The 13,456-nt window shown below is 48.3% G+C and overlaps 1 protein-coding gene across 1 annotated transcript in view; it reads left to right on the top strand.

Moving 5' to 3' along the window:
• DLG2 (discs large homolog 2) overlaps nt 1–13,456 on the top strand; it is an 82,838-nt gene that overhangs the window by 18,380 nt on the left and 51,002 nt on the right. Inside the window, exon 3 of the mRNA XM_015407154.1 lies at nt 3,948–4,023. Within this exon, the coding sequence (XP_015262640.1) occupies nt 3,948–4,023 (76 nt within the window). The remainder of the gene's footprint in view (nt 1–3,947; nt 4,024–13,456) is intronic.

Raw genomic sequence — 13,456 nt, forward strand, 5'->3', positions numbered from 1 at the left:
CTTTCGGGTATGTTGTAGGTATGTAGGGCTACCTTTTGGCTATGCTCCTGCAGAATGCGGGGGGTTGGACTAGATGACCTGCCCTTAAGGTCCCTTCCAACTCTGACATTCTATGATTCTATGATCCATGGGACCAGGTTGGTTAGGTACACCGTTGACTTATGGACTGGCTCCGTAGTGAGTAGTAGGGGTCAGGCCTGGGCCCCCATGTTCCCTGCCCCCGCTCTGCCGGCCAGTCCTTTGGTGTCGCACTGACTCATGAGGTCACTTCCGGCATGATACTCTGGGGTGCATACAAAACTCTACCGTTTAATAAGCTTATATCCCTCGTCTGGATCTTATTTGCAATTCTGGGGGGAAAGTATGCCCAAACTAGAGGTTGGCATAGACTCATAGAATCACAGAGTTGGAAGGAGTTTAATAAGCTCATCTCCCTCGTCTGGAGCTCAGTTGCAATTCTGGGGGGAAATGTATGCCCAAACTAGAGGTTGGCATAGACATAGAATCACAGAGTTGGAAGGGGCCTTACAGGCCATCTAGTCCAACCCCCTGCTCAGTGCAGGATCAGCCTAGATCAAGTGTCATTTCCATGACCTTTCCATAGAGATGGTAGACCTGACACTGCCTATCCAATCCATAAGCACAGGAGGCCCTTCCCATGCAGGGCATGAAGGCCGAAAAACCATCATCTGGTCACCTAACTCAAAAGTCAGAGACCTAGCTGTTTTATCATTCAAGTTGCTCTGATTCACCGTGGCCATGGCCTGATTCTTTACTGCAACACTCATCCATCTTCTTCAGCCACTCTCTCTAAAGTACATGACACCGGGTTTATGCTTGCTTTCTGAAAGAAGTGTGTGTGCACATGAAAGCTTATACCCAGAACTAAACTTTCATAGAATCATAGAGTTGGAAGGGACCTCCAGGGTCATCTAGTCCAACCCCCTGCACAAGGCAGGAAATTCACAAATACCTCCCTTTCCACACCTGTAGTGACCGCTGTTCCACACCCAGATGATGACAAAAAACCTCCAGGATTGCTTCCTGACCTCAAAGTGGCAATCAGCATTTCCCTGGGGCATGTAAAAAAGGGTCACAACTAAGCACTGAGGCAACCCTTCCTGCCCTCCCTCTCATGATCTGCCTAATTCATAGTGGTCCCGGTCACACTGGCGGGAAAAGCCACGAAAAGGGCCACAACTAAGCACTGAGGCAACCCTTCCTGCCCTCCCTCTCATGATCTGCCTAATTCAAAGTGGTCCCGGTCACACTGGTGGGAAAAGCCACACCGGAAGTGCGGTTTCTTAGTGCCGCACCAAAGGAAAGCGCAGCATCGGGATCAGACGCTTCCCCCAAGCCGCCACGCATATTCTGTCTGGCGTGATCACATGGCCAGGGGAAGCGAGACAAAGACAGGTGAGCTGAGGCTGATGGAGTATTCATGCGCATGCGCAGTCTGGCAGTCCCTCAAATAACATGGGCTGCCGGCACGTCCGTGATCCCACGCCCGGCCTTGCTGCGGATCTTCCGGTAGGTACTACATTTTCCCTAGTACCTTTTTGATCCTTGTTTTCGGCCGGAAGGAAGGGGTTGGGGGCGGGGGCGCGACGCTTGCCAGATGTTGGCATCTGATCACGCCAGCTTAATCCGCCCTCAACCCGTCCGTTTCACGGGGCAAAGCCTCCCGTGTGACCGGGGCCAGTGAGTCACAGAATCAGCATTGCTGTCAGATGGCCATCTAGCCTCTGCTTGAAAACCTCCAAAGAAGGAGAGCCCACCACCTCCTGAGGAAGCCTGTTGTCCCACTGAGGAACCGCGCTTATCTGAAGCACCTTCCTTTTCTCTTTTAGAGCAAACCTTCCCTCCCCCAGCCAGAACTGCTGCACCCCTGTGATAACACAGCACTTTCTGAGAGGCAGGGGGGAAAAATAAAACTTGAAGGTAGAAAATGAATTCTGCAGTAAACAAAATCAACTGTATGGTTTGGACAGAAAAAAAACTCTCACATAGTCGTAAGAACATAAGAACATAAGAGATGCCAATGTTGGATCAGGCCAAAGGCCCATCCAGTCCAACACTCTGTATCCCACAGTGGCCAGAAATACCAGTGCCATCAGGAGGTCCAGCAGTGGGGCCAGGACATTAGAAGCCCTCCCACTGTTGACCCCCCCCCCCCAAGCACCAAGATGACAGAGCATCACTTGCCCCAGAGCCCCTAGCTATACCTTGTGGCTAATAGCCACTGATGGACCTCTGCTCCATATGCTTATCTAATTCCCTTTTGAAGCCGTCCATGCTTGTAGCCGCCACCACTTCCTGTGGCAGTGAATTCCAAGTGTTAATCCCTCTTTGGGTGAAGAAGTACTTCCTTTTATCTGTTCTAACCCGACCGCTCAGCAATTTCATGGAGTGCCCACGGGTTCTTGTATTGTGAGAAAGGGAGAAAAGTACCTCTTTCTCTACCTGCTCTTTCCCATGCATAATCTTATAAACCTCAATCATGTCACCCCTCAGTCGTCGTTTCTCCAAGCTAAAGAGCCCTAAGCGCCTTAACCTTTCCTCATAGGTGTTCTGCTGCTTCAGACCAACATGGCTACCCACCTGAAATCTAACTTCAGCCTTCAGTTTGATTCGGCCCGGTGGTGGACTATGCCTGAATTTCTGAAGAGCAGATACCTGTCGCAGGTGTAGGGTCAGGATTGGTGTTCTCTCTCCGCTGTGAGCAGGAGTGGCCGCTCATTAATCAGGAAGCTCCGCTCAACTGCAATCTGCCCATTGCCCATTTTAAGATTATAGCAGTTATATTCTGTTCAGGATATGAACAACTCTGCTCATGGGGGGGGGCACATTGGTCAGGATGCCCTTTTGTGGGAAGTGACCTTGCTGCTCATAATTGTTTCACCAGCTCAGAAGCGAAAATAACTTGCTCTTGCTTAGGGGAAAAAAAGACTGTGTTTCCTTCCCAGAGGAACGGAGAGAGCTGGAAATGATGCCAAAGAGACATCAGATTATTCTGCTAGGAGAATAATCTGATCAAAGAATTCTTCCCCTTTCTTGGGTGGACCAAATGGATGGATGGCTCTTGAAACTGGGCTGCTAACAATGCATAGTTGCCCTAAGTTGTGAGTCGTCAGAACTCCTCCGAAAGGAACGTCTGTGGAAAAGGGCCTCAAGACAAAAAATCAGGGTCCTCGCATTCATGCAAAACTGTTATAGCTGGTATGCTATTGTCCTAAAGCAGCTGTCCCCGACATGATGCCCATGGGCACTATGATGTCTGCCAACACCTTGAGAGCCAGTTTGGTATAGTGGTTAAGAGCACGGACTCTAGGAGATTCCACATTGCTTCACGTGCAGCTGCTGGTGTGACCTTGGGTCAGTCACAAGTTCTCCCAGAGCTGCTCTCCCAAGCAGTTCTCTCAGAGCTCTCTCAGCCCCACCTGCCTCACAGGGTGTCTGTTGTGGGGAAGGGAAGGGAGAGGAGATTGTGAGCTGCTCTGAGACTTCTTTGGGTAGTGAAGGGAAGGGTATAAATCCAATCTCTACTACTTCTTCTTCTTCGTTGTCGTCTTTGTTTTCTTCTTCTTTAATGGTACCCATCAAGTGTTTTTTAGAAAGTGGGCAGGGCCAAGCGGGGCTTTTGCCCAGCAAGGCTTCTGATTGGCCATTGCAGGTTTGATTGGCTGTACAGATATTTTAAAATGTTGTTTTGGCAGCAGCTGCCACCACTGCACAAGGATCTTTACTGTGTTACTGAAGGTACACCATGGCAGCCATTTTTGTAGCTGGCTCTACCTCCTACAGCCATCATTTTGTGGTTAAACCTGCCACACCCGGCCAGAATTCCAAAGGTGCCCACAAAGGCTCAAAAAGTTAGGGACCCTGCCCTAAAACACACCATCCTAAAGATCTCTCTCTCTTTCTCTCTCCCTCCCCCCCCTCTCTAGGGTCGAAAGGAAAGAGCGAGCACGTTTAAAGACAGTGAAGTTCAATGCGAAACCCGGCGTGATCGATGCAAAAGGGGTATGTAACCGCAAAAACCCAACTGTGTGGAGATTCCAGTTTCACGGCTCTGTGTAGCTAACAATTGAACAACATGAAAGAAAGGATGACAAAGGAAGGTGCAGGAAAGGAGAGGGGAGAAAAGAGAAAATGCAAAGGTTTGGGCGATAAGAGATGAGCAGGATGGCGGAAGGGTTTCCGTGTAATACAGAGTGTGACATTGCATCGGGCAAAACTGAAAAGACTGAATTCTGTTGCGTTGCGGTACCGGCTCATAAACTCTGATTACCGTTACTTAGCATCGAGAGGACACAGAGTGTTTTGCAACTGGTTCAGAGTCGTGCCTTTGCTGGAACTCGTCAACGCGTCATAAAGTGTGAATAAAGTATGGTGAAAAACCATCCAAGCGCCTCCAGCTTAAAGGGCTGGCGGCCCAACCCAAGCAAGACCCAAACCGAATCAGCTCCCATTTCGTCCTCTAGCTGTAGCTAAGGGTGCCAGCTCTGATTTGGGGGATTCTGGGTTATCTGGGCGTGGCACTTGGGAAGGGTAGGGTTTGGGGAGGGGGAGAGATCTCAGCAGGGTATATTGTCGTAGAGTCCACCTTCCAAAGCAGCGGTTTTCTCCAGGGGAACTGAAGTAGGTAGTCTGGAGATTCATGGAGCTCTGCAGGCCCCGCCTGGAGATTGGCAACCCTAATCTGTACACAGGCCTTGCTGAGTACGCAAAAGTATAAAGGTGTAGCCACAGTCGAGACGTAAAATTGCCCTCCCAGAGCTGATCCTCCCGCTGGTGGGAAAGAAGCAAGAAAGCTAAAGGGTGGTGGTGTCTTCCCCCCACTGGTAAGGCCTGGAGATAGAGGGGCCAGTTCTGGGTTGGGAAATACCTCGAGATTTGGGGGCGGAGCCTGGGAAGGCGGGGCTAAGGCAGAGGGGCCAGTTCTGGGTAGGGAAATACCTCGAGATTTGGGGGCGGAGCCTGGGAAGGCGGGGCTTAGGGAGGGGAGGGACCTCAGCAGAACATAATGCCACAGGGTCCACCGTCCAACGCAGCCATTTTCTCCAGGAGAACTGATCGCCTGGAGATTGGTTGTATTCCCAGGAGATCTCCAGCCACCACCTGGAGATGGGCAACCCCACCTGGAGAGGAGGCGTGCTGATGCGCCTTCTGCTTGCCTCCCAGCTTACCTCCGGCTGCTTTAAATTGAAAAAAAATACAGAAGAAAGAATCGCAGAGCTCAAGGTAGCATGTCGTCTGATCTGCAAATGAAGACAGAGGATATGAACCTCTTCGGGGAGGTCCCTCCGCAGATCTGGGGCAGCCATTGTGAAAGCCAGCCTGGTACAAGAGAGAGAGTATGATCTGGTGGTGAATGATGAAACAAGGCTCTAGTCCCTGTTGGGGATGTAGGCTTTGGGCCGTTGTCAGGTTCAGAGGCGTCGACAATGGGTTGGATCTAAGGCTGGCCTTCCATGTGCCAAATAGCACCTTTCCCCAAAAACTCATTGTTTGAAAACAACAGGTGCTTTCACACATGCTAAATGCCGTTTCAATCCACTCCTGCGACCGTTTGCAAGTGGGTTTTGCCATTTCACCCCGTAAAATCCAGTCGCAAGGTACATTGGGAGTGGGTTGAAAGTGCATTATTTGGTGTGTGTGAAAGCGCCCTATAATCACACCGTCGACATGATCCGCGTTGAGGGACAGCGGCAGGGATTTTACCAGCCATTTCCACAGACGCAGCCACCCCCTTCTCCACCCCTCGAGCCCTGTTGTTCACCGAAATTAAGTATTTTTGAGCATATCTGTGGTTTGGTCCATTTCATACATTGCCTCTTCCGTGGGACGCTCAGAACGCCTGGTGTGGAAACAACTGTGTCCAAAACCTTCCAAACCCGTCATTCTTCTCCTTTTCATAGGCAGCTCCTAGGAAGCTGTGCACTTTTGGGAATAAGGGTGCTTTAGAAGTTATCAATGGATTATTCTGGCAGAAATACCAGGTTGGAAAAGGACTAATTTAGGGGAAAATATAACAGAAGTGCCCTGACCTGGATAGCACAGGCTAGCTCGATCTTGTCAGATCTCGGAAGCTAAGCCGGGTCGGTCCTGGCTAGTATTTGGATGGGAGACCTCCAAGGACTACCAGGGGCATGATGCAGGGCAGGCAGTGGCAAGCCACTTCTGAAATGTCTCCTGCTTTAAAGAAACAAGTCTAGCTTGCCACCTAGTGGTGCTTAACGCTAAAAGAGCTAGAACTTCTGGCTGCCAGACAATCTTCGGATTCCCTGGTTATACTACACACACTGCCATATAATATTTTTATATATATAATGGAAGTTTTATACTTAGATTGTTGTGGCAGATATTGTACTAGTCAGCTGGCATATATGAAAGGCCAGTTTAGCAAATAATGAAAACTTGGGCCCTCCTAGCAATATATTTCCAAAATATTTTTTGTGCCACTTCTCCATACTGTCAAAGAGCTAGCATAGAGGTAGACTTGGGATTTTCAGAGGGGCAAAGATCTAGCACCAAGACAAGTATGCCTCTGTTGATGAAAAATCATACAATCCACTTTAATGCACTTCAAGGCCTTTTAATGTTGTTCAGTCAACTATAATTCTGTTTGAAGGAAGCCACCGTGAGTGCACAGGATGTTTCTTTTCTCGATCTCTCTCTTTGATTTCATACAGAGAGATACTGAGACTCAACCCACTTTGGAAGATAGACCCTTTAAACTAATTCTAGACAATAGGCTGTGATTGCCAAGTTTTTAAGACACCAGACGTTACACAAGCTCTTCTTTATTTTTACGTTTTCCAGGGTTAAACCCCTGGCCCTTAAAATACGGACTGGCGCTGGCCCAAGGGGTCAGGTTGCACTCTTGAATGCACAGTAGACCACTGTTTCCCCAAATATAGCTCTCAAACTCTGTTCAACTAATAAGAGGCCATTGACCTTTCCACTGGAACTAGCCTCTCCCCTGAGCCAATGCTGCAGAGTGTAGGGCAGATGCCCCGCCTCCTGATGAAGTTGCTATGAACTCTCTCGAGGTAAGGGAGTATTTCTCTTTCAGGGAGCCCCACATGGCCGGCACAGAAGGGTGGGTGGAGGGTAATCTCAGGCTCTTATCCGAACAACAAGAATTTTATTTATTTACTTACTTAAAGAGAGGCAGTTTGGTGTCGTGGTTAAGTGTGCGGACTCTAATCTGGGAAAACCGGGTTTGATTCCTCACTCCTCCACTTGCAGCTGCTGGATGACCTTGGCCAAGCCATAGTTCTGACAAGAGCTGTCCTTGAAATAGCAGTTTCTGTCAGAGCTCTCTCAGCCCCACCTACCTCACAGGGTGCCTGTTGTGACAAGGGGGAGGGAAAGGAGTCCGTAAGCCGCTCTGAGACTCCTAGTGAAGGGCAGGGTATAAAGCCAATCTCCTCCTCCTCCTCCTCCTCTTCTTCTTCTTCCCTTTTCTGCCATCTTTCTTCTTTACAGAACTCAGGGCGGCTTACAACACAGATAAGATACCTAAAACAAAATACATTAAAAACATAAAAGCCAAGATTTAACAATCCAAATTCGGGACTGCTAGTAAACTTAACCAAGCGTGTCCCTAAATAAATCCATCCTCAGCAGTCTCCCAAAGGTTGCGAGTGAGGGGGACAGGTGCACCTCCCTGGGGAGGTTTTTCCATAACCGTGGGGCCACCACTGAAAAGGCCCTCCACCAAAGGAGCTTCCCTGATTGAGGGGACAGCCAGGGGGGCCTCTCCCTGAGATCTTAATTCCTGGGAAGGAAAGATGGTCCTTCAGATACCTCCACCGCAAGCTTTAAAGGACAAAACCAACACCTTGGATTGGTCTCAAGAGCGGATCAGTAGCTGGTGTAATTGCTGTAATTTCCAGGTCACATGCTCCTGATACCTGGCCCCAACCTTTCCTCTTGATTCAAGGCCATTTTGGAAGAAGAGGGATCGAGGGTCCATTTCCTTTCCCCTCCAGATCACATCTAGCCCATGCCTAGACTGACTTATGATGATCCATCCCACCCCTAGAGAAGATCTCTGGTCCTTGGCCTAGAGAACGTTAAGATGGCAACACCCTCCAATAATCGTTGGGATCCCTCGAAGCTTCTCCTGGGTTTTCAGTGGGCACCTAATCTTCCGGCAAATGACATCTTAAAAAATGCCTGCCTCTGTGCGGGAATAAATCGTTCACGTTGCTAACGATGCCTCGTGCAAACCAGTGTCTGGTGAGAATTTAATTACCCTTTAATTTCCTGCGTCTCTCCTCTCGCATCTCGCTAGCGAGGTGAGATCAATCTTATCGCCACTAATTCCGTGACTGGTGGTGACATTTTCAGAAACGGCATCATTAGGGCATCAAGCTGGTCTAGCCTTTTCAAGTCCCCGCGTCCCTCTTTATCTCAGTCTCAACCTGTTCGCCTGTTGGGGGAAGATCATCTTCGGTCTAAATGAGAAACGTGAGTTTTTAGAGAACGTGACGTGTGTAGAGAGGAACGTGAGAGGCTTGATCTTTCAGTTCCTACACGTAAAATATGAATGAATGGCGTAAGGAGGTAGGGAAATGAGTGACCTCAAACAGTTATCTAAGGAATTCTGTATAATGGATTATAAATTTGTTTGGTTTGGATATTTACACACTTCTTTTTGCCCAAACAGGGACACAAAAGTGGCTTGCAAGATTATTCTCTGCTCCTCTAGTTTGTCCTCACAACAACTACCTAGTGAGGGCAGCCAGGCTGAGTGTTTGTGATGGGCCCAAGGTCACTGGGCAGGCTTCCATGGTGGAGCGGGGATTCGAACCTGAGTCTCTCAGATCCTAGTCTGACGCTCTAACCACTCCACTGTGCAGGCTGTGGAAGATGTATGTAGCCAGATCCCACACACAATGGGACTTCTGAGCCAACATGTATAGAATCAGGCGACATAATGTGTGTTTATCTGTGGAGATGGTTTGAGAGAGATCAGTTTCAAGAGGGGATGAGATAAACATCTGGAGCAGAGGTCCATTGGTAGCTATTAGACAGAAGGTATAGATGGAACACTCTGTCTGGGACAATGATGCTCTGCATTCTTGGCACCTGTGTGTTGGCCATTGTGTGACACAGAGTGTTGGACTGGATAAGCCATTGGCCTGATCCAAAATGGCGTATCTTGTGCAGTGTTCCCACTAAGCTGAGTTAGTGTGGGCTAGCTTGCAGTTTTTTAGCCTCCGGCTCATGCATTTTTGCCTTTGCTCAGGAGGGATGACTCCAGAGCAAACCAATTTATGCAGTAGCCCAATCGCCCGCTCTCAACTTTCATGCCAATAGCTCACAAAGGAGAATTTTTGCTCACGAGACTCCACAGCTTAGAGGGAGCATTGTGTTCTTAAGCTTGTCCAATGTTCATTCTATCCCTGTGGGCTACTCTGACTCTCTATAGACAGGAACTCTCAGTCTGGGGCAAGTGATGCTCTGTATTCTTGGTGCTTGGGGGGGGGGCAACAGTGGGAGGGCTTCTGGTGTCCTGGCCCCACTGGTGGACCTCCTGATGGCACCTGGTATTTCTGGCCACTGTGTGACACAGAGTGTTGGACTGGATGGGCCATTGGCCTGATCCAACATTGGCTTCTCTTATGTTCTTATGTAACCACTGCTCCATACGGCTCTGTGGCAGGCTTCGTGGATTAGCAGATGCCCTGTCCTGGGTACCCAGACAAAACATGGCTCCGTCTGTACCACTAAAACAAAAAGCATTTCTGAAAACTACGGATGCCCTTTTAATTTACTCATGCAACCATTTTGCCCTGTGTGTGCCTAAGAATCTCTTATAACATGTGAGAGGCTGGGGAAGCTGAGCATCCAGTTTGTATGGGTGATGATGCAAATAATGAAACCGCTCTGACTCTTCATGCTGGTTGTAATGTAGGGCACTTTCACACGTGCTGAACAATGCACTTTCAATCCACTTTGAATCCACTTTCAAGGCACTTTGCAACTGGATTTTACTGTGTGAAACAGGAAAATGGGCTTAGAATCATAGAGTTGGGAGGGACCTGCAGGATCATCTAGTCCAATTCACAAATACCTCCCCCACGCCCCCAGTGACCCCCTGCTCTATGCCCAGACAAGGGGAAAGAAACCCTCCAGGATCCCTGGCCAAATTGGCCTGGAGAAAATTGCTTCCTGACCACAAAGTGGCAATCGGCATTTCCCTGGGCGTGTAAGAAAGGGCCACGAGAACTAAGCACTGAGGCAACCCTTCCTGCCCTCCCTTCTCGTGATCTGCCCAAGTTTACAGAATCAGCATTGCTGTCAGATGGCCATCTAGCCTCTGCTTGAAAACCTCCAAAGAAGGAGAGCCCACCACCTCCAGAGGAAGCCTGTTCCGCTGAGGAACCACTCCAACTGTCAGGAAGTTCTTCCTAATGTTTAGTCGAAAACTCTTCTGATTTAATTTCAACCCATTGATTCTGGTCTGACCTTCTGGGGCAACAGAAAACAACTCCACACCATCCTCTATAGGACAGCCCTTCACGTACTTGAAGATGGTGATCATATCACCACTCAGTTATCTCCTCTCCAGGCTAAACATCCCCAGCTCCTTCAGCCTTTCCTCATAGGACTTGGTCTCCAGACCCCTCATCATTTTTGTTGCCATCCTCTAAACATGTTCCAGCTTGTCTATATCCTTCTCAAACTGTGGTGCCCCAAACTGATCACAATACTCTAAAGTGAGGTCTAACCAGAGCAGAGTGAAGTGATACCATTACTTTGTGTGGTCTGGACACTATACTTCTGTTGATACAGCCCAAAATCAGACTTGCCTTTTTAGCTACTGCATCACACTGCTTGCTGATGTTCAGTCTATGGTTCAGTGTATGCAAACAGTGTATGTTTCAGGCTTACAAACAATCACTAAAGTGCATTGCAAGTCGAAAGATGCCAGCCCTGGGAATTCGTTCAGCTGCCCGTATGTTCCAACCAGCCCTGCTGGAATCCCCCTTGTTCACAAGCTCTGAATTGGTACATGAATACCATTTTTCTTCAGTACAATGGCATATACTCTTTTGCATTCTATTAGCCAAATGTTCTGGGGCAATCTGCTATCTCTAGAGTTTTGTTCTCAAGGAACTTCAGAGTTAATTCCTTTCATCAGGTGTACTCCTCTCATTATCTTTTTGTATCGTTTTTAGTGTATCTTTTCCTCCATGTATTTCCCAAGACGTCATGCTCGATAAGAAAATTCAAGACATATTAAAACAATTGGTGCGCGGCAGAAAGTTCACCTCGGTCCCAGGTGACAGTAAGGCAGATAATAATATCAATCCAATTAGAGAATCCGACCCCGAGATTATTATTTAAAAAAAAAAAAAGCGGTGAGCCAGGGGTATAAATAGCAGGTGTAATTTCATCAAGCTGGAGTGAAACCTGAAATTATCACTTGAAGCTCCCTTATTAAACCTTTTAATTTAGTGCACTTAATGGCATCACACTTCTCTGATCCTGTTAATTTCCGCTTTCCTAATCATTCATGTGCAAAGCCCTATTTTAATATCCAAACAAGAAGGTGGCATCTCCGAAGCAACCGATGACTCTTTGGCAATTTGGTTAGAGAGCCAATCTGGTGTAGTGGTTAGGAGTGTGGACTCTAATCTGGGAGAACCGGGTTTGATTCCCCACTCCTCCACATGAAGACAGCTGGTATGACCTTGGGTCAGTCACAAGTTCATTCAGAGCTGTTCTCTCAGGTGCAGTCCTCAAAAGAGCTCTCTCAGCCCCACCTACCTCACAAGGTGTCTGTTGTTGGGAGGGGAAGGGAAAGGGGATCGTAAGCTACCTTTGGGTAGTGAAGGGTAGGGTATAAATCCAATCTCTTTTTCTTCAATGATGTGGGAAGCACCAAGGGATGTTTTTAAAGACTTACTAGAATCTAGGATACATAAACAGGCAGTCACTTAGCTAACCCCTGTCCACTTGTGGTTGTGAATACAAGAACTCATGGGCACCCCATGAAATTAATGAGCAGTAGGCTTAGAACAGATGAAAGGAAGTACTTCTTCCCCCAAAGAGTAATTAACACGTGGCATTCACTTCTGCAGGAAGTGGTGGCAGCTACAAGACAGACAGTTTCAAGAGGGGATTGGATGAACATCTGGAGCAGAGGTCCATCAGTAGCTATTAGCCACAAGGTACAGATGGAGCACTCTGTCTGGGGCAAGGGATGTTCTGTCTTCTTGGTGTTGGAGGGGGCAACGGTGAGAGGGCTTCTGGAGTTCTGACCCTACTGGTCGACCTCCTGATGGCAGCTGGGTTCTTCTGACATTCTTATGAGGGGAAGGCCTTGGCCTCTAAGCCCTGTTGTTGGCCCTCCAGAGGAACTGGCTGGCCACTGTGTGAGACAGGAGGCTGGACAAGATGGACCACTGGTCTGATCCATCAGGGCTCTTCTTAGGTTCTTATCAGGGGAAGGCCTCGGCCTCTATGCCCTGTTGTTGGCCCTCCAGAGGAACTGGCTGGCCACTGTGTGAGACAGGATGCTGGACTAGATGGACCACTGGTTTGATCCATCAGGGCTCTTCTGATGTTCTTCTCAGGGGAAGGCCTCGGCCTCTGTGCCCTGTTGCTGGCCCTTCAGAGGAACTGGTTGGCCACTGTGTGAGACAGGATGTTGGACAAGATGGGCCACTGGTCTGATCCAGCTGGGCTCTTCTGATGTTCTTATGACATGCAGCTGATTGCTCTCTCTCACTATCACAGGGTAGTTAGTCTTTATTATTATAGCCCACATACAGAAGCAGAACAAATGTTAATTAATTACCTCAGAATTATATCTCAGCCTAGCACATCAGGCAGTGAGAAGGGTTAGAGATTATCAGAATAAATGGTACACTAGACATTATCTCAGCCTGTATTTTCATAGCAGAGGGCAGAAACCTATACAGTAGTTCTTTGGCCAACCCTTTGGGTCAAATTTTAAAAGCCATCTGCTCAGAAAACCAGTTTTTATCAGCTGCACAGGGTAGTCATTGTAAGGTTAAAGTGGAGGAGGGTTTATAATCCATTTTGCAACCCCCTTGCAGATAGATTAATGCATAACTTTAATTTGTGGTCCCTCTCTGCCACTTCCTTATGGCCTTACCTGCAGTTTCCCTCTAAAATGTTAATCTTTATTTCACACCAATCCACCATCTCTGACAACTGTTAGTGGGACAGTGCAGTGTGGTGGTTTGCGTGTCAGACTTGACCTGGGTTCCAATCCCTCCTTAACCATGAAGTCCAGAGGGTTGGTAGGCAGTTTGGGTTCCCAGTGCAATACTGGCCCTCCCTCCTGTGCTTTAGGGTTTGCTATATGGCTGAACAAGAGAAACATAAGCCATTTGTTGGGGGTGGGGTCACCATACTAGTGGAGGCAAATCTGTCTCCCCCCCCCCACTATGCTTGGTGACTTTAG

The sequence above is a fragment of the Gekko japonicus genome, unplaced genomic scaffold (assembly GCF_001447785.1).
Source record: "Gekko japonicus isolate JY-2015 unplaced genomic scaffold, Gekko_japonicus_V1.1 scaffold3601, whole genome shotgun sequence".
Lineage (NCBI taxonomy): Eukaryota > Metazoa > Chordata > Lepidosauria > Squamata > Gekkonidae > Gekko > Gekko japonicus.